Genomic DNA, 20,914 nt, shown 5'->3' on the forward strand with positions numbered 1-20,914 from the left:
TGCACATACATTTATACTGACTCTACACACCCACTCACATGCAAGCTGCTGCTACTCTGTTTATCTTATATCCAGTTGCCTAGTCCCCTTACCTCTATATATATCTACATCCATCACTCCAGTATCCCTGTACATGGCAATATGGTATTGGAACTTTTTAAAATATTTCCTGTATATAGTATTCTTACTTATGTAATTGTGTATTTCATATTTCATGTTCTTATTTCTCGTGTTTTTATTCTTCTAGTAATACACTGCTATTGCATTGTTGGGTTTTGAGTTTGCAAGAAAGGCATTTCACTGTGCATGTGACATTTACATTTGAAACTTGGATTGTGTACTAAGATTATGTTTACATCTGCAATTTCCCTGTAGGTGGCAGTGTTGACTTTATGATGACGCGAAGTCAAATGGTGTCTATGTCCATAAGGGGTGCTGTTTGACTTTACCGGCAAAAATAAGCTTTTGAAAAAAACATTTTAAACATTTCAATTTCCTGATTGAACAACTTAGAACCACACCTCAAAAAACCGAGAATCAGCATAAGTGTGGTTGGTGTTATACGTTGGTGTTTGAAAGGGCATTCAGCGAATACTTTTGCTACTGGATATCGACATTGTTTGGGTACATTTAAGAACGGAGGTAAGTCAGCGCCGCTATTGAGACTTTGTTCTTCATGTAGGCTAGCCTACTAGCTAATTCTAGAAATGAAAGGGGGTACGTGGTCATTGTTACAATGTTTCTCTTACTGAGAAGGCTTAGAGTTGGCCAAACCCAGAGACAATTGTGTTACGTTGCCTAGAATCTAAATATCCTTGCACTTTGACACTTTCAACATTGATTCATTTGAACGTTTTATGCTTTTAAAGGAAACGACCAGATTCGATCAAACTCGAAGTCATTACTATTTGGTTAAATAATGCTTAGCCCATCGAGCTACATAAAGGTTGGCTATGTAGTGTATTTTGTGGCTATTCCCTTGGAAATGGCTTGGCTGGAGTGTGATCTGTCAGGTGTAAATCAAACACTTGTTTGAGTAGTTCTAGCCCAAGATTAGCGGACTAAACTCCGTGTTGAAGTCCAGACACTTCATAAACCGGAGTTTAGTCCGCTAGCCCAAGTGTCTACCGTTACTCCTTAAGGTCGAAAGGATATGTATTTATTTTGAGGTAGACCGGCTCTAGCAGCCAAACTCAATCTAAAGTGAATCTATTTTAAACTGTGATACGGTTCTAGAAACATGAAGCCCTTTACTTTCATATAACGTCAAGATAATTTCACAAATGCAACATATACAGTGTTTTTAACCGGCTTTAATACAGTTTCAACAAGCAGTATTTGTCAAGAGTTACACCAGCGAATCGCAAACTCGGTGCACGTTTTGGTTTTTGCTGTAACACCACACAGCTGACTCAAAAGCTTGTTGATATTTGAATCAGCTGTATAGTCCTAGGGCAAAAACCAAAACGTGCACTATGGGGGCCCCCCAGGGACCAAGTTTGGGGAAAAACCCGGCGTTACAAACAGGTGTTCAGAGCATGCTAGATAGTTAGCACAGGTGGTCCCTCTATCTGTCTTCTGTAAACACGCGCATGGGCATGTGGGAACGCAAACCCTGTAAAATGTTCTCAATTGAACATGTCGTTTTTTTTATTTTTTACAAATGATTTATAGCCGATATGGAAGATGAAGTCATTATCCTTCCAAAATAGTAACGCAAGGGATGCGTGATACTGTTCATACCCAGCGTCAGGACTCTTAACAAAACTCCCCCATACAGAAGATGTCGTCATCCAATGACTGGAATAATTCAAGCCCTCTCTTTATCAGTTTTCATTGAAATGTTATGTTGTGTATACTGAACAAAAATATAAACGCAACATGCAACAATTTAAAAGATTTGACTGAGTTACAGTTCATATAAGGATTTCGGTCACTTGACATAAACTCATTAGGCCCAAATCTATGGATTTTACATGACTGGGAATGCAGATCGGCGTCTGTTGGTTACAGATGCCAAAATTTAAAAAAAGTAGGCGAGTAGAACCAGTCAGTATCTGGTGAAACCACCTCATGCGGCACCACATAGACTTGATCAGGCTGTTGATTGTGGCCTGTGGAAGGTTGTCCCACTCATCTACAAACATGCTTAATGGGTGACATGTCTGGTGTGTATGCAGGCCATGGAAGAACTGGGACTTTTTCAGCTTCCAGGAGTTGTGTACAGATGCTTGCAACATGGGGCTGTGCATTATCATGCTGAAACATTAGGGGATGGTGGCGGATGAATGGCACGACAATGGGCCTCAGGATCTCATCGGGGTATCGCTGTGCATTCAAATTGCCATCAATAAAATGCCATTGTGTTCATTTTCCGTATCTTATGCCTGCACATACCATAACCCCACCGCCACCTGGGGCACACTGTTCACAACGTTGACATCAGCAAACCGCTCTGGTGAACATTCCTGCAGTCAGCATGCCAATTGCATGCTCCCTCAACATCTGTGCCGTTGTGTGACAAAACTGCACATTTTAGTGGCCTTTTATTGTCCCCTGCACAAGGTGCACCTGTGTAATGATCATTCTGTTTAATCAACTTCTTGATATGCCACACCTATTAGGTGGATTGATTATCTTGGCATAGGAGAAATACTTTTTTTTTTTTTTTGTGCACAACATTTTAGAGAAATACAATTTTTGTTCGTATGGTACATTTCTGAGATCTTTTATTTCCGTTCAAGAAACATGGGCCAAACACTTCACGTGTACTTTTTTTTTTTTTTTACATTAAGGTAGTAACAATATGTTCCCTCAAGACACTGAGTATTCATTTCTTCTAAGAGATGAGAGAGCTAGACAAATTACATAGCCTGTTTATGACAAGATTTCTTATTTTTTTGTCAGTTCCAAATTAGAGGTCTAAAACATTCAGGGAAGTCAGGCTGGCGACAGTGGCTCAGTCAGTTGACTGCATTGGGTAAAGTAAGCCATTGTGGTCTATTTTCAGGAGGGCATAGTTTTGGGATGAGACTGTAAATGGTCTCGTACTCCCTCACTGTTGCTTCTCCTCTATGGGAAAGCCCATTGGTCAGGGATGGGTTTGGCTCCTCTTCAATACTGTGTGCTCCAACCTCACTGTTGAGGTCTTCAGCTTGATAATATTGTAGCCAACCCTGGTCTCTGGCATGAAAACAAAACCCCATACACCACGGCCGGCCCACTCATTACCTATGTTGGCAGATTGATAAGGGTGGCATTTTCTGAGCTAAACTGACCAAGGCGCACCACCAACAACAACACATAACTTCACATAATTCTGCCCTGAAACAGTGGCAATTTCCCTCAACCAGTGGCATAAGAGCTTTTTAGGTGAGCGTTGATGCCGCCATGTGATAAGCAGTGCCCACTTTGTCAAAGGCAAGGGCACAAAATATTTTGCTTGTCCATTCCCAGCGTGCCTCTCCAGGGTGCTGTTTTAGAGACTCATCCCTGTGGCGTTCCACCAATGTCCCGTCCAAAAAATGTATTTGTCATAAATCATGTAGCAGAATTAGGATATGTCATAAATCTAAATATATCTGTGCTGTATAGAAACCCTGTATTCAGTACTGGAATAGCTAAATTGATTAGTCACAGGAATCAGGACTAATAAAGCCAATGCAACGGCCTGTTTCACAAATGGTGGACCTACCACATGGATGGGCATTCATAAAATTCCATTGCCAGCGACATGGTAGGCTACACCCCAGTAAGCACGAGCCGACATTTTGGATGGCTATTCTTGGTTCTGTCCAGACCGCAAGTCTTTTTGTGTATTGCATATGTTAGGCTTAACACAGATGGGCATTCATAAAATTTCAGGCAACACTGTAGGCTACTACCCCCCCCCCCCCCCCCCCCGTGCTTCAAATTCTCACAAGTCTGGGCCGTGCGTTCTGATGGCCTCACAGCCGCCATCCCATTTCTGACACCAATGTAATGTAGCAACGCCTGGGCAAGGAAGCCAACCTAGGTTGCTGGAGTGAAAGGTAAACACCCTACGCATCGTGCCAATATGAGAAACCCATCCCATCCTGTAAAATCTCTTCATCAAGCAATGTATATTCTCCCCGTTTAACTATTTCTCAGATCTCTAGTTTACCTTAGGGTTGGGTGGTAAATTAGATTAATTTGAGTTCTGCAGTGGCGCAAGCATTGTAGGCCAAGGGTTAAACAAAAAATAAATTAATAATAATTAAATTGAGGCAGCAGGGACTTTGATACAGGAGGGGGTTGAATATCAAATCAAATTTTATCGGTCGCATACACATATTTAGCACATGTTATCGCGGGGTGAAGCAAAATGCTTGTGTTCCTAGCTTCAACAGTGAAGTTATCTCACTATATATATGAACTGAAAACGCTAACAAACTAAAAGATAGAATTCCCCTGGCCCTGCACACATACAGTACCAGTCAAAAGTTTGGACACACTCACTCATTCAAGGGTTTTTCTTTAAAACTATGAAATAACATTTATGGAATCATGTAGCAACCCAAAGAATTTTTCAAATTTGTGTGTGTGTATATATATATAAAATGGTTCTCGTGTGTGTGTGTATGTATGTGTGTGTATATATATATATATATATATATATATATATATATATATATATATATATATATATATATATATATATATATATATATATATATATATATATATATATATATACACAAATTTGAAAAATTATTTGGGTTGCTACATGATTCCATAAATGTTATTTCATAGTTTTAAAGAAAAACCCTTGAATGAGTGGTTGTGTCCAAACTTTTGACTGGTACTGTATGTGTGCAGGGCCAGGGGAATTCTATCTTTTAGTTTGTTAGCGTTTTCAGTTCATGTCTGAGGTGGTTAGAACAGCAGCTGAGCCTGGCATGTAGGGAGTGTACTTTACCCCCTGCTAGTGTGGAACTCTGTGGAGTAACCTATGACCCGTGACACGCAGGGGGGGGTTGATAATTCCGATAAAGATAGCAGGAAATGTCAAACTAGCTGTATTGAGTCATGGAAGTGTCGAATCCCATTGTGACATTAACTGCGTCCTTTCCTCTACGTTTGACTTTGTACTTGTTGCAGATAGGAGCAACTTTAATCTTTATTCATTCCTTTCTTTAAAAGGACACCCCAGTGTACACTGCCACATTAGTGACCTAAGTAGTGGGGGTAAAGGGAGGTTCCTATACTGTAAGCAATAGGTCTATGTATACATTGACCATACTTAATCTTTCATGAGAAGAGTCACTTTGGAGACCTATTTCATTAAGCCTACCATTAAGTCATTCTGGGAGGACAGGACTTTATGTATACTCCTGTTATGGGCTAATGGTTCTCTTCCCCATTTTAATTTGGGATTGATGTGTAGTTGCACACAGCAGATGATGTGGAAAATGGACACTAGACCTCTTTCAGACCTGAATAACTTGATTTTGAAGAGACCTATCTTCACCAACTATATTAATGTAGCTGCTACCTGCTTTTCATCTAGTGCCAGGCAGGAATCACTACACTGATGCTTTTCATCTAGTGCCAGGCAGGAATCACTACACTGATGCTTTTCATCTAGTGCCAGGCAGGAATCACTACACTGATGCTTTTCATCTAGTGCCAGGCAGGAATCACTACACTGATGCTTTTCTCGATTTAAAGCAACCGTTCTAAAGACCTCAGTTCCAATACAATTCTAAACACCTGAACCAGTCATCAAATCGTGGATGGCAGTGCACTGGATTCCGTGAAAGATCCATGTTGTGCTCAAGCTGTTGCTTGAAAACTGATGTCTGCTATTTTTAAATGTACCATTAACCAGTTGTAAAGTATCTCTTTTTTAAAAAAACAGATCCCATGAAAAGGCCTCATTTGTAATTCCTCCGTTAGAAACCACTGCCCTCCTTTTTCCTCTCGCCTTTTGACAGTGAGCCACTGACCCACATCCAAGATTCGACCCAGTTGGTTGGTAGGTAGGTAGGTAGCTTGCAGGTCTCTATTGCATTTGCAAAATAACTGGGACCATTGAGGGGGCATTCTGCAGTTGCTACATACATTTATGGATATGTACCCATTTCATTCTCGAGGAATATAACTTCTAAATATCTCATGAGCTTAGTTCAACTATTGTACCGCATTAGAACCCAAAATTGAAGCTTTTTTTACTCCAATGTTTGTAAACTAAGTAAATGTAAACAAATGCTGTATAGCGTTTTTAAACACAGCTAAAACTATAATGTTGACGTCATGGATGCTCCGCGTATGAATTTGAGTGGTTCCACTTCTTCAGCCCCATCCCTCCGCCTTTTGCAGAAACCGTGGCGGTCAAACGCTTTGTTTTATTGTTTCGACTGCAGATTGCCTCGTTAAAACATCCAACAAGGGTATCAGAACATCTTCATCTCAACATTGTTGTTGCTGAAAGATCTCATTGATTGATTTTTGAGTTGTGAGGATCACAACCAGTGTACGAATCCTAAGGTTCCAATTGTATCTTTTCCAGCTCACATCTGTTAGATCTGGCTCTATTAATTGGTCATCACGCTAGGTTACTCCCTACTCGTCTAGGCCAGAGGCGTTGTCTTAATGTCTATAGTGTGACCCGGCACCTTATCCTTTTTGAGGGAACAGAGCTTGGCATTATGAGCCCATGTCAACAGGGGGACTTCTATGTAAAGGTTTTTTTTTTGTGTGTTTTTTTTTGTTGTTGCCTTTGGTGTGTTGTATGAGCATCTGTGAGCTTGTCTTTAGTCCGGGTCGAATGTCATTTTCATCAATATCTCTGCTCACATTACCTCTTGTCTGTGTTGCTTCTCAATTCATAAATCCCAGTAAGTTGTAGCCATTATCTCTTTCAAATACAAGCTCTTTGATCGTAGCCGTTGATGTTTTTATACACACGTGCTGTTCATTCTGCCTATTTGGAAAAGAGAGCTGCAATGAAATGTGTTTTGCCTTACAGGGATGTCTGTTAGCATGTCTATGGAATTTTTTAACCACGTCAGTGTTTGGTGAGTTAGCAGGAAGTATCGTCACTGTCAGCCTACCCACGGGGATATGAAATGAACAAACCCACGTTGAGACAATAGGTCTTGTTAACTGCTTTAGACTGGTCAAGTTGATGCCTTGTATTCATTTTTTTTTTTTAATTGAAGATACATTTTAATAAGCCCCCCTCCCCAAGACAAAAAATCTGGGTTAGGTGACATACTCAACAATTGGACTCATGCATCACATGCTGTCTGCTACTGTAGCTACATTGTGGTGTTTGCCGTGTCATTTTAATAAGGTTAGTCTCACATTGCTTCTTTGTCAACCTTCTTGTTTTGGCTTTTCTGCCCGTTCAGCACAGAAAACAGGGAGCACTCAGCAGCACTGAGGATCATGTGAAATCTGGACTGACACAGGAGTCCAGTGAGTGAGGGCAGGAGGATTCCATTATTTGTGTTGGCAATATAAACACTTCTGAGTTCTCACTCTGTCGATGCAAAGATACACATGCATCCATAGAAGGTTGCTGGATGGTTTTGGCACAAAGACGTGATGTTGTCTCAAGGGATCCTGACAGGGTGAAGAACTATTAAACTGTCAACCATTTTTGTACCGTCTGAGGAACCACCTTGCCCATTTAATGATGAGACAAAGTTGGGTGGGGGAAAAATCCCTGTTGGGGAACCAGAACGATTCTTCCCTGTTCCCACAGGGTAGCCTGTAGTAGTTGAACAAATAAACAGCTGTGGCCTAAGAAGATATGCAAAATGTAGCACCATCTTATCAAGGTCTCTCCAGCACTTCAACAGATGAGTCTCCAGTAGTAATTCAACAGAACTGGACTGTCACTCTTCTGAAGAGGGTTCGTTTTTGCTCATCGTTCGTTGCTCTTCAGGGGAAACCTCAAATTAGAGAGAGACTGCCCCAGGTTTCTGGAAAGCCGGTTTATTTATACAAGATGATGAGCATGCCGTCAGAGACCAGATGAGCCCAAAGCGAGAGTTTCCGTTAATCCTTACCTCACCAGACAAGTATTTCAACTGCCCCAAGTCTGTCCCTACCCCCACCCTCTGTTCTTTTCGTGCTATGAATCATGGGAAACTTGGTCATGAGGTTACTCTCCTCTAAATAGTGTACCATAGGAGATATTCCGAGCCCCAGTGGTGTCCTATAGACAGTTCAGTTCTATCCCTCTTTCCGAGTACTGTGTTCTCACCATGCTGTGTGTCCTCACTATAATCCCTTTTTTTAAGTGTACCTGCTCTGGGGTGAAACCGTAAGAGGTCAACGAGGAGAGAAATTAGACCCAGACTTTGCCCGTGCAAGGCTGGCTCGGCCAGTGGCTCAACTCTACAGACGCCTGTGTCCTATTTGACTTGTGCCAGCCTGCCTGCCTTGCCGTCCATCCACACCCTTTATGTCGTCATAAGTCTGTGTACAGACTTCACACTTCATCCCAATAAGCCATGGGGCCTGAGAACCGTCTCTACACCCACTGACCAGCCCGTCTTACAACCCTGATGCCTTTACCGTGCACCAGTCGACTAGCTCTCTGACTGCCCCGATGAATGTTAACCAAAAAGCCTATAAGCGAACTATACAGTGAGTGTGTCAGGCTAGTAGCTTACCTGTTAAAACCGCTGTGATGCCCAAATGGCAGCAATGTGCTTGTGCTATCAAGTGACCCACTCTTAGGTTTACTCTTGCTTAGTTCTGGAAAACAACAGCTTTGTGCACATTTTTCCAGAACTGTGCTAATTCTAATGTCTTAAGGAGGTTATTTCTGCACTATTTTTGTATCGGGTTTGAGAGAGCACAGGCTTGACCTTGTTCTTGTGAAAAGGTGTGTGAGAGAGACTCTCCACCACACACACACACACATTCCTAAACAGTTTCCTCACGCAGCCTCTGGGCACGATAAAGCGGAGCTGGAGGAGAGCCATGTCATTATGAAAAGTTTAATCAAACGATCGGCAGCGGCCCAAAGTAAACTAAAGTCCAAGCACAGTAGTGGAAAACAACCTGTAGAAGCAGAGTCCTTGGCGCAGGCGGTAACCATGGCGCCGCTACTCTCTCCTATTTGACCCAGATTTTTTTTTCTATGTGTTGATGTAGGCTGTGTGCTGTTTTTTATTTTTTTATTTTATGTTTTATTTGTAGTTCTGTTCTAGTCTATTAATGTTCTGTATTATGTTTTGTGTGGACCTTTTAGGAAGAGTAGCTGCTGCTTTCGCAACAGATAATGGGGATCCCAATAAAAATGCCAGAAAGCCGCAGCTCTAATTTGCCTTAACGGCTCATCAGTGACCACCTTAAGCATGGCGATAAACCAAAGACGACACTAAGTAGTATAAACCAAACTTTTATGAAGGCAATAATGGTCTTGGCAGAACTTTCTTTCACACTACAAAAGAGGTCATATAAATGGCTTCGGAGATGGTGCTCCACAGTGTTTATCATTTAGGCGTCCTCATGTGACTTAGCAAGGCTGGAACTGGGACGAGATGGGAACAACCTAGAGGCGAAAGGCGGATGCTTAGGTCCTTACAAGGACAACTGGTCCTTACTGTTTGCAGATGGGGTTTTTTCACCCTTGGTATGTCTTTCTCATGTCTAATGTTCTGTGGTCAGACCACAAACCCTTGAGTCTTAGAACTGGGGGACGGGGCAATGTGAGTCAATGTGTCGTCATCGGCACAGTTCGGCACTCATGAAGCAGACTTAATCAAAGGTTTGCATCATTTTAAAATGGTGCGAGCTAAACACTGTTCTAGACCAGATGCTGGTTTGGGTAGAATCCAGTAAGAAGTACGCTCCTACACCTGCATTGCTTGCTGTTTGGGGTTTTAGGCTGGGTTTCTGTACAGCACTTTGTGACATCAGCTGATGTAAGAAGGGCTTTATAAATACATTTGATTTGCTACCACCTTAGGAGGTTAGGCTTGCAGTGAGTGATATGTTGGCTAAAAATAAAATGAACTAGTAGGACCATGTTCACATTACATTGGCTGTTATTTTTTTAATAAGCTCCTGTCTCAACAGATTAAACCCTGCGGACTTTAATCTGACTGGATACCCGAAGAAGGATCAAGACACCGGGAGGCTTGAGCGAATCAGGACCTGACCTTTGGGGGCGGTGGGTTTGGGGATTGACCAACTTTGGCTATCTGATGCAAGGGATCTGGATGCATCAGGACTATCCCAAGATTGAGGGTCACAGAGGCTACCTGTCTTCACCAGCCTGCAGGGCGGTGACAGAGAGCAGGGCGCTGAACCGACAGAACCGGCGGAGCCCAGGAATGAGCGAGTTCTGGCACAAGATGGGCTGCTGCGTGGTGGCCAAACCCCCACCGGTGAGTCTGGGCCAGCTGCCCTTTTATTTACTCATGTAGAGGTATAAAATGCCCACTACTCCAACGTTCTTTGTCAGGTTTCACAAAATTCCTCATCTAATAGATGTATTTGACTATGAAGTTTACTCCCCAAGCTTGCGCTATATTAGATCCTGGCCAATTCTATTCAGCCCTCTCTTGCCAAGTTCCACAGAGGTTGTTAGAGGTCCCTGGCTAATCTTGTAGCCAAAGGCAAAGTTTGGGCATCCCAGGCAGCCAAGCATGCTTACTCTGACCACACACAAGAACTTAGTGTTTTTGGCTGTTGCATTCAACACAAAGTTATCAGATTTGTATTGGTATGTACAGAGGCCCAATCAAGGGATTTAGGACAAATGCATGCTTAGAACAGCCAAAAGTGAAACACTCCCCAACGATCTATCTACCCATTCTTTTTTTTTTACGCCAAGATGTTACTTACGGGGGACCCTTTTTTAAAATGCATCCAATAAATCTGTTGGCAAAGGCAGACGTATTTATGGTGTTTTTCAGACTCCATCTGCATTCACTTACAGGCTGATATCTTTAAACGGGGGTTTTATAGCTTGCCGTTTAGAGGCAACCACATCATGAGCGATATCTTGAGTGCCATCTTTTGATTTATTTCACTCGCACTGTACTTAGGGTGAATGCCAGTCATTAATATTCACTGACCATGTGACCCATATTTATAACTTTGACCGTGCATAGTTGTGTCCATCGGTAATGTAGGCATCACAATATTGGGACGGAATGTATTGAAGACATGTCCTTACTATCTTTACATTCTAGTCTGATTTTGATTTAATGACGCTACGATTGAATCGATCTGTCCAGGGAACTATAAAGCCTGGACCTAGAGTAGCTTAGCGTCATCAGGTGTTTCAAAGCAAAGCATTTCATGGAATCCTGGCCAGCATTACAGGGGGGAATAGAGGTCCTTTTTGATGACCGAACATATCAGTGTGTCGCCGGAGAGGGGAAGGACTTCCCTTTAGCTCTCCAGAAGCGACCGCTGACCCTTGACCTCGGGGCGGCACCCTTTCCTGGCCCGGGTTTTGCAGGGAGAGTTGCGTAACGGCGGGTTGTGTTCATCCGTTCCCACTCATCAACAATGAACCCGGGGGCCCAGGAGAGAGGAAGGGGACTGGGCCCAGGAGAGAGGAAGGGGACTAGGCCCAGGAGAGAGGAAGGGGACTGGGGCACTGTCCCGTGGGATGGCTTTTTCCCTTCCTCTTTTCTTATTTATTTTTAGGGCCTGTGTTTGTTCTATTGTTGAGGGAGGACTGTACAGTTACGCCACTTTATATAAATACATGCAGGGGTTTACATGGTGGAACTGTTTAGAGAGGAAAGGGGCTTGTGTTTTTCTTTTTTAAATATATTACTGCATTGAGACTCTTCTTACTGATGCTCTCATGAGATGTTGGTAGTTTGGGTCTGCCTAACTTCCTGTATGTCAGTCATGTAATTGCTACCCACTTCTCTAAGCACAGGCTATGCCAAAGGGCTTCTGACACCAAATGGTTGCTATTACACACACTGAAGGCCTCTCCTGAAATAAGTTGCTAAGCGACGGTTTCTCTTTTGCAGCACACGCAGCTGACCAATTAGCTAGACCTTCCATCAATCAGCCACTGGATAGCCTACCTCCCGTTATGCAACGTTGTAGTGTGGGCTTATTTCTGAGTTTGGTATGACTCATGGCTGCCACTTGAGTGGATGCCAACCAGCTGTGCATTTGGTTAGGTTTGGTATGCCTTTTTTAATGTTTTCAAGGGCTGTTTGGACTAAAGTACCAAACGGCAAAGTGTTTTTTAAGTTTTAATCCATTGCCGTATTGATACTCGGAAGTTGGTCTACACAGAGAGGCTCCTACTTGATCGTCGAAGAATATCAATAGAGCCAAGAAAAGTATAGGGTTGCCTTATTTGGTCGCATGTGGTGTTTGATTTCAATTCCTGGCATCTTACGTTGCTAGGTGTTCACTGATTCAATATGCCTGCTGAAATGGTCATGAGGTTGTCTTTCCGAGTCTGTGGGAATGACTGCTTTCCTCTGTCATGCCAATGTAGCAACAAGAATGGTCGGTAAGATGCCTGATTCATTGGGTATGTAGGCATGCTCCAACAGATCCTCCGAATTCAAGATGACGTCAAGAAGAAAAGACACACGCACACAGCGGTCTACCTTGTTTTTGTTACATGACTAGCTCATAGGATACAGGGTTCAACGTTTGGTCAGCAGCACGTTTGTAAACATCGGTCAAGGTTGCTTATGTAACACTTAAAATGGCTAAAGGTCTATATCCTGGTCAAATCAAAATGGATTTATATAGCCCTTTGTACATCAGCTGATATCGCAATGTGCTGTACAGCAACCCAGCCTAAAACCCCAAACGGCAAGCAATGCAGGTGTAGAAACACGGTGGCTAGGAAAAACTCCCTAGAAAGGCCAAAACCTAGGAAGAAACCTAGAGAGGAACCAGGCTATGAGCGGTGGCCAGTCCTCCTCTGGCTGTGCCAGGTGGAGATTATAACAGAACATGGCCAAGATGTTCAAATGTTCATAAATGACCAGCATGGTCAAATAATAATAATCACAGTAGTTGTCGAGGGTGCAGCATGTCAGCACCTCAGGAGTAAATGTCAGTTGGCTTTTCATAGCTGATCATTAAGAGTATCTCTACCACTCCTGCTGTCTCTAGAGAGTTGAAAACTGCAGGTCTGGGACAGGTAGCACGTCCGGTGAACAGGTCAGGATTCCATAGCCACAGGCAGAACAGTTGAACCTGGAGCAGCAGCATGGCCAGGTGGACTGGGGACAGCAAGGAGTCATCATGCCAGATGGTCCTAGGGCTCAGGTCCTCAGAGAGAGAGATAGAATCAGAGAGAGCATACTTAAATTCACACAGGACACCGGATAAGACAGGAGAAGTACTCCAGATATAATAAACTGACCCTAGCCCCCCGACACAAACTACTGCAGGATAAATACTGGAGGCTGAGACAGGAGGGGTCAGGAGACACTGTGGCCCCATCCGATGATGCCCCCGAACAGGGCCAAACAGGAAGGATATAACCCCACCCACTTTGCCAAAGCACAGCCCCCACACCACTAGAGGGATATCTTCAACCACCAACTTACCATCCTGAGACAAGGCCGAGTATAGCCCACAAAGATCTCCGCCACGGCACAACCCAAGGGGGGGGCGCCAACCCAGAAGGGAAGATCACATCAGTGACTCAACCCACTCAAGTGACGCACCCCTCCTAGGGACGGCATGAAAGAGCACCAGTAATCCAGTGACTCAGCCCCTGTAATAGGGTTAGAGGCAGAGAATCCCAGTGGAAAGAGGGGAACCGGCCAGGCAGAGACAGCAAGGGCGGTTCGTTGCTCCAGAGCCTTTCCGTTCACCTTCACACTCCTGGGCCAGACTACACTCAATCATATGAAGAGATGAGTCTTCAGTTAAGACTTAAAGGTTGAGACCGAGTCTGCGTCTCTCACATGGGTAGGCAGATCATTATATAAAAATTGAGCTCTATAGGAGAAAGCCTCCAGCTGTTTGCTTAGAAATTCTAGGGACAATTAGGAGGCCTGCGTCTTGTGACCGTAGCGTACGTGTAGGTATGTACGGCAGGACCAAATCAGAGAGATGGGTAGGAGCAAGCCCATGTAATGCTTTGTAGGTTAGCAGTAAAACCTTAATCAGCCCTTGCCTTAACAGGAAGCCAGTGTAGGGAGGCTAGCACTGGAGTAATATGATCAAATGTTTTGGTTCTAGTCAAGATTCTAGCAGCCATATTTAGCACTAATTGAAGTTTATTTAGTGCTTTATCCAGGTAGCTGGAATGTAGAGCATTGCAGTAGTCTAACCTACAAGTAACAAAAACTTGGATGAATTTTTCTGCATTTTTGGACAGTTTCTGATTTTTGCAATGTTACGTAGATGGAAAAAAGCTGTCCTTGAAACAGTCTTGATATGTTTGTCAAAGGAGAGATCAGGGTCCAGAGTAACGCCGAGGTCCATCAGTTTTATTTGAGACGACTGTAACAACCATTAAGATGAATTGTCAGATTCGACAGAAGATCTCTTTGTTTCTTGGGACCTAGAACAAGCATCTCTGTTTTGTCCGAGTTTAAAAGTAGAACATTTGCAGCCATCCACTTCCTTATGTCTGAAACACAGGCTTCTAGCGAGGGCAATTTTGGGGCTTCACCATGTTTCATTGAAATGGTCAATGGCTATGGCACCTGCTAGCCTGCATCAGGAGATGATAAACTAACAATATAGTGGACAATTAAAAAGCCTTCGTTTGTTTTATGGCTTATGCATAGCAAGAACAATATATTTAATATTCTAAGCCATCACATTTAAAAAAAAATATAAATTTTTTTTAAAAATCCACTACTTGACTACTTCTGCAAGTTTTTTGCATAGAGGCTTTTTTGACATTGTTTACTATCCAGCATTAACTTCTGTTTGTTCTATAGTATTTCATCCCATGAACAATATACCACCTCATGGTTTACACCTATAACCAAATAAGTGTTCCTCTCCTGTGTCTCTAATAAAATAAGCTGCTTATTTGGAGACAAAATGTTGATCATTGTTCGATTAAGTGCATGTTTGTTGTAATTTTAGAGCATCTTCTGAATTAAAATCTATTTTCGCTTTCATTTTAGGGTTGCACAGCCGCTGTGCTATGCAGTTGCCTAGCCATATTTGAATTGGCCACTGACCTCTGGCGTTTTGCATTTGTTTCAGAAGAAGAAGAGGAGGAAGATTGACTGCAGCATGATCGGAGAGCCCACAAACTTTATGCACCTCACACACATTGGCTCCGGGGAGATGGCGGAAGGTTTGCCGCCGGTATGTATAAAGTTTTGGCTACTTTCATGAAGACCATCCTTTTTACACATTTTGTAATCAGTGTTTTTGAAGAATGATAGGTCAGTCTGTAATCTTGATTGCTGTTGGGATGCTCATAGTGAGTACTATTATTTGATCTTTGCGTTGTACTTGCATTGCAGGTCAAATTCATTTTTTAAAAACTTATTTCAACACTTGGATCAAGTCTGGAAGATATTGCTTAAAACATCTCAGTGCACCATGGTACAAACCAGGGAATTAGTATTGTCCAGAGGTTTTCTTTGGACAAAAATGAATACAAAAACACTGCTTTCATACATGAACTGCTACACTTGTCCCACACCCATTCGTTGGCTAACTGGCCCATCTCCAGCCTGCCACCTGCAGCCTCACTTTTGAACAAGGCTCAGCCTGTGCAAGAGGCGGAAGTGGTCCTGTGAAACACAGGCCCTGAAATGGACCCCCTCCCTACCACTTCATGCCCATGATGTTCCCTACACCCTATTACTCAGTCCCTCTTCCCTCCCTGGGAGTGATTCCAGAGGGCACACAGAGAAGGGACAGTGACAGGGGACACAGCTGGAAGGCCTTGGCTGCTAAATGAAAGGCTCCCTCTGTGTCCTGCAACGCTGGTTGAAGATTCCCCCAATCATCTAGCACAACAACCTAAAACAAGAGCTCCTTTCTGTGCCTGTTAAAGGGGAACTCAGACATCCCACTGAAAACCAAGTCAACTCACCAGTGATCAAGTCTTGTTTACTTAGCATTGACAACCTTAATGAGCTTTAATGTCGAATGAGAGGCGTATAGGTTTTGTGTTTCCACTAAGCCGGTGACTCCATTGCGAACCATGACTAACCCTTATAATGATGCAAAGCCCATTAATGGGCTGGAACAGTGTAAATAGGTGTGGTATACAAACACTGCTGCCTTTTTTGTTGAAGCAGAATTATTACATAACACCATTACGAAACGTCTGTCTGTGTAATCTTGACACTGTCTCCTTCAGCGCCGTCAGTATTCCGACTACAGGTTTGTTTTGAGTTTTCATGCACCGTGTTCTAATGTTGCAAAGTTAGTTAGCATTTCCACATAAACTAGAGGTGGGTATCCATCAACCGCTCGGGATTGTAGGGCTACAGTGTGTTCCCATTCAGCATATGAAATATCAACATATCACACCATTTGTGAGTGAGCGAAGGGCACTTACTTAGCAACCACAGTTTGGGTTGTGTAATCCAGCTGCAGGTGGAATGACTCAAGGTATCTTTAATAACACCAAGTTTGACATAATACCAGAAAAGGGGTCATATTTTCAATGTCCTCTGTTCTTGCTGGTTGACGCTCCACTGAATTTGACATGACTCTACCAGGGAGTGATGTTCGTATGACTGCCATGTTGCTCTTGTCCCTCATGCAGTCAGGGTCAGTCCAGGAACAGATGAGGTCCAAAGGACCCAGCACCAATGGCAGAAGCAGCCTCTTATAGCCAGTAAGTACCGTCTATATACTCCAGTGTGCACACATACTCACTCTTTAGATCATACTGTTTTAGGGGTTAAATAAATATGTCCAGCTGAAAGTGTTTTCATCTTAATTAGTTTATTTTAGACTGGGGAATTGTTTGTCAAGCGTTATGAGTGGGATATTAATGGATGGCTCTCCTTATCTTTTGTTCTTCCACATGACGACGATGAACCTAAGTTCTTGGAAAGCTTTTTTTTAACGCCTTACTGTGTATTTTTTTATTTTTTTTGTATTTGAAGATATTCTTCAATGTTTAACTTTTTATTCAGAAACTACTGCTCTCCAATGACATGTTTTGTTTGCGTTTTCAGACATATGGACCAATCCAAGGACTCGACGTGAGCTCATTTCCCCCTTCCTCGGACCCAGCCTTAAGCCAACCTTCATGGACCAACTCTGCATATTGCACTTAGGCCTACAATGACCACCGCAAATGGCACAAAAAATAAATTTAAAAAAAAGATGCCTTAATTTCCCAGAATCCCTTTCGTCCCCCATCATCCAGTTTCAAATGGAACATGACTCTTGCCTTGAAGCGGGAAAGTACCCTGGATTCTCACTCAGCACTGGGGACTGGACGGGATTGTGTGTGGGCTTTTAGGAGGTATTTGTTACACTTCAGGCTGCTGGCGGATACAGATTTTCCCATTTGCCTCTGTCTCAAGCAAGGGATTGTCCGAACATTTCATATTTCACCAACAAGACCGTCTCACAAGTGTGATACTGCTCTTTCAATAACGCAAACAAAAGTTTTCTTTGTTCTTGACACGAAGTGGCGTGCATTTGTGCCCTTTTAAAAGTGTTGTCTGTAATGAATATAATGCCTTTATAAGTAGTAAATGGTGGAAACTGAGCCCATATGTTTCCTATAGTGCCATGACAAGCAGGCACTTTTCATATGTCTTGCTAAAGTGCAGTGGTCAAGTTGTTATTTAGGTTTTGGAAGCAAAGTTGCTCAATTGACAAGCAGGATGTGGCATCACCCCTGGCTCCACCCGCTACTTGTCTGGAGCAGTTTAAGATCCAGTCTTAGCAGCACTGTAGACATACAGGGTGGGAGTGGTCACGTGTAGGCCTACTTTGCTAATGTTTTGGCACTTTGCCCATTTCACGTGGATGATTCTTAGAAGTTTTCTAGTCTTTCTCACACACATTCCACCATTAGTCACTCAGTCTTCCTTACAAACGCACGCCAAGTTTTTCATAGACAACCCTCTCATATATATACTTCTACCTTAAGTGTTATTGCCAAAGTTATGCCTTTAGATATTAGTTTTTTTTTTTTTTACCATGCCTGCTTTAACACCTTTAACACCAGCACATCTGAACACTGGATAGCGCTGGCAGGAAGCCAGCGGCGGTTAGAGCGTTGGGGCAAGTAAGGTGAGAAATGTATCGATGTGCCTTGCTCATAGGCACTGTACGATGGCTGACCCTGTAAAACACTGCACCTATCCGGTGTACGTGACACAAAAAAGAAGAGATTCATTACCTTCTGTCATGTCCCATAGACTCCCTTTTTGGGGTTTTAAACAAGTTTGTATGGGGTAGTAGTCTTCTTGCGCAATCCACTTGTAAGCGCTTGAAAGCTGAATAACTAATCTTAATCCTTTGCCTTTATCTAAAAACGAATCTAGTTGGACTGTTAGTTCAGCAGGTTTTATGACGCCAACATCTCAAATGTATCATAAACTATGGCAACTTGGCCTTGGTTCTCCTGTTGCACAGTGTTCGTCTTAGAATTGGCCCCTGCCTGTCTAAGCTGAGACATGCTCATTCACTTTTTAGCTATTCTGAAAGGTGACTTTATGGGCTTTCTGTTTCAATGGCAATCTACAGTTCAGGTTAGAGGAAACGGCAAAGCCTATAATACTACGGTGAGAAAGTGATGGCTGATTTTGCTTTCTGTTATTTTTCAATTTATCAAGTTATTTTTGCCTCATTACTGGTAAATGGACCCGCTGTTGTCATTGTATTCAATATGACATTTAGATGCATGCCTACTACAGTTCAGGCAAACACTTGCCGTATGAGAGAGTCATTTTTATTATTTGTTTTACGACTGCCCTCCATATTTTTGTCAGCTGTGGAGCTGGGTTTTTATTTTTACATTTTTTAAAGTTTTATTTGAAGATTTATCTCTGACTGAAGAGATTCCAGGATGCAATGTACATGCTTTCTTTTTTTCAGTTGCACTGTTTTCCTGGGTCTCCCTCTTTTAGTTTGAATTGCACATGTGTTCCACAGTCATCCTATGTGGACGTTGGTGAACAGATGTGTGATAGTAGAGGAAGTATTTCAACTGCCGCAAATCTGTGTGTTTTCTCTCCGCTTCTGGGCTTTTTCCCTCCTGAAAATACAGTCTATTTTATGTATCCATGTGTGTTTCTTGTGTTTGTTTACTTGAAAGTGCCATTTACTTTGAAGGGGCACATCCTCCAGAGGTTTATTTTGTTTATTTTATTTATTTATTTATTTTTACCTTTATTTAACTAGGTAAGTCTGTTAAGAACAAATTCTTATTTATACACAAGTGCATATGAAAAATAAATGTTCCCCAATTCTGAAATAGGGTAGCCCCAAGTTTGGGAACCCCTGATTTAGGGAATAATATGCAGACAAATTATACCCAGTTTGGTGATAAGTCAGCAATACTTTCTGAGTTCAGGGAAATCAAACATTTCAAGTGTTTAATTAGTCTTCAGACCCAGATTGACAGCAAAAATCTGTAAACGAATCACTGTTGGTATCAACCGTGGTTACATTTGCTGCGATGAACGCGACTCAAATTGCAGTTCCCCTGTTTCCAACAGCCAGAGCAAATCACACTGCAACGTTGCAGGAAGAGACTTACTATTACGAGAGGTTTCATCCAGCCTTCGCACATCTCATCCTCCAACATCTTGTGTTTTTATTACAAGCAGCTGTCTGAGACCACAGTAATCTCAACAACAACATAATAATGATTTTAATCTGTGTGAGCAGCCCAGAGTCAAACCATGGAGCAGAGCGCAGGATAACACATTCATTACCTACTTCACTGGGGAAGGGGGGAAAAGTGCCCATGGAAAAACTGAAAATGTGGTAGGTGTAGTTCGGTGTAAACAATGTGGGGAAAGACTGAAGCTATTGTCTTTTGCACTGACTGTAGCGTGAACTTGACACAGGGCAAGGATGACCCGATAAACTACTGGCTGGCTGTCGTTAGCTATTTGTAATTTATCTCCACAGACTAGAAATATATTTAACTTGATGCTGCCCACTAATTCACTTTCAAGTATCATCACTTACTATTTCCAGTTTGTTTAATAAAGACAGACAAAATGGGGTTAGAAATGTTCGTTAAAGATTTCTGAATGTTGACGACATTGACGGCAATTCTACTTGTTTTTTTTTTTTTTTACATTTAGCAGATGCTCCTATCCAGAGTGACTGCATACATTTTCATACTTCTCCAGATTCCCCATGGGACTCGAACCCACAACCTTGGTGTCGCAAGCGCCATACTCTACCAGCTGAGCCTCACAGAACCTACCCTACAATAGTGTTGGTTTTGCTCAGTGATTTCTCTCCTGTCCTCGCCATAAGGTTTTCAGCTTCTCTCACCCGGCACTCTTCAATGTTTAAATTGTTTTTGTTTTTTTAGAGGATATTAAACCTTCAACACTCTACTTCCTCTTTAACAATGGATGCTGTTTCTATATAAAACATTGGGCATAGCCAATAGTTTTGGCGCTTGGCTGCAAACACACCACTACACACATGGGGCCTGTCCTTGGCAGAGCCCAGCAAAAGCCCATCGCCTGAATGAAGGAAATCTATGGTCCATTGTGCTTCTTGATTACACTAAAAGCCGCCGGCAGATTAGATCGGGCCTGGAACAAGATAAGAGCTCCTTTTCATTGGGTTTCAGCATGAGAAGTTGGAGCTGTTGGTTAATATATAACATGGGCTGTTTATATCGGGCCTCCAAATAATGACTGGTAGTGGTGGTTCTGTAATGAATCTTACACAATGACTGATGGTAGTTATCAGACGACTGAGCCACTGCTGAACTTGCTGTACTGCAGGTCCTGTTTTACAACCCAACTAATGGAACATGCTGTATTGTCTCCAACTG

General features: G+C 42.6%; 1 protein-coding gene across 1 annotated transcript; it reads left to right on the forward strand.

The window, feature by feature from the left end:
- Positions 1-408: 408 nt before the first annotated feature.
- Positions 409-19,169, forward strand: LOC110496278 (CDC42 small effector protein 1). Its single transcript, XM_021572079.3, has 5 exons — positions 409-642; positions 10,063-10,373; positions 15,163-15,267; positions 16,688-16,759; positions 17,106-19,169. Exons 2-4 carry the CDS (start codon positions 10,191-10,193, stop codon positions 16,754-16,756), a joined length of 357 nt encoding a protein of 118 aa, XP_021427754.2. The 5' UTR covers positions 409-642; positions 10,063-10,190; the 3' UTR covers positions 16,757-16,759; positions 17,106-19,169.
- Positions 19,170-20,914: the final 1,745 nt, after the last annotated feature.

The sequence above is a fragment of the Oncorhynchus mykiss genome, chromosome 18 (assembly GCF_057628025.1).
Source record: "Oncorhynchus mykiss isolate SJ-2025 chromosome 18, ASM5762802v1, whole genome shotgun sequence".
Classification (NCBI taxonomy): domain Eukaryota; kingdom Metazoa; phylum Chordata; class Actinopteri; order Salmoniformes; family Salmonidae; genus Oncorhynchus; species Oncorhynchus mykiss.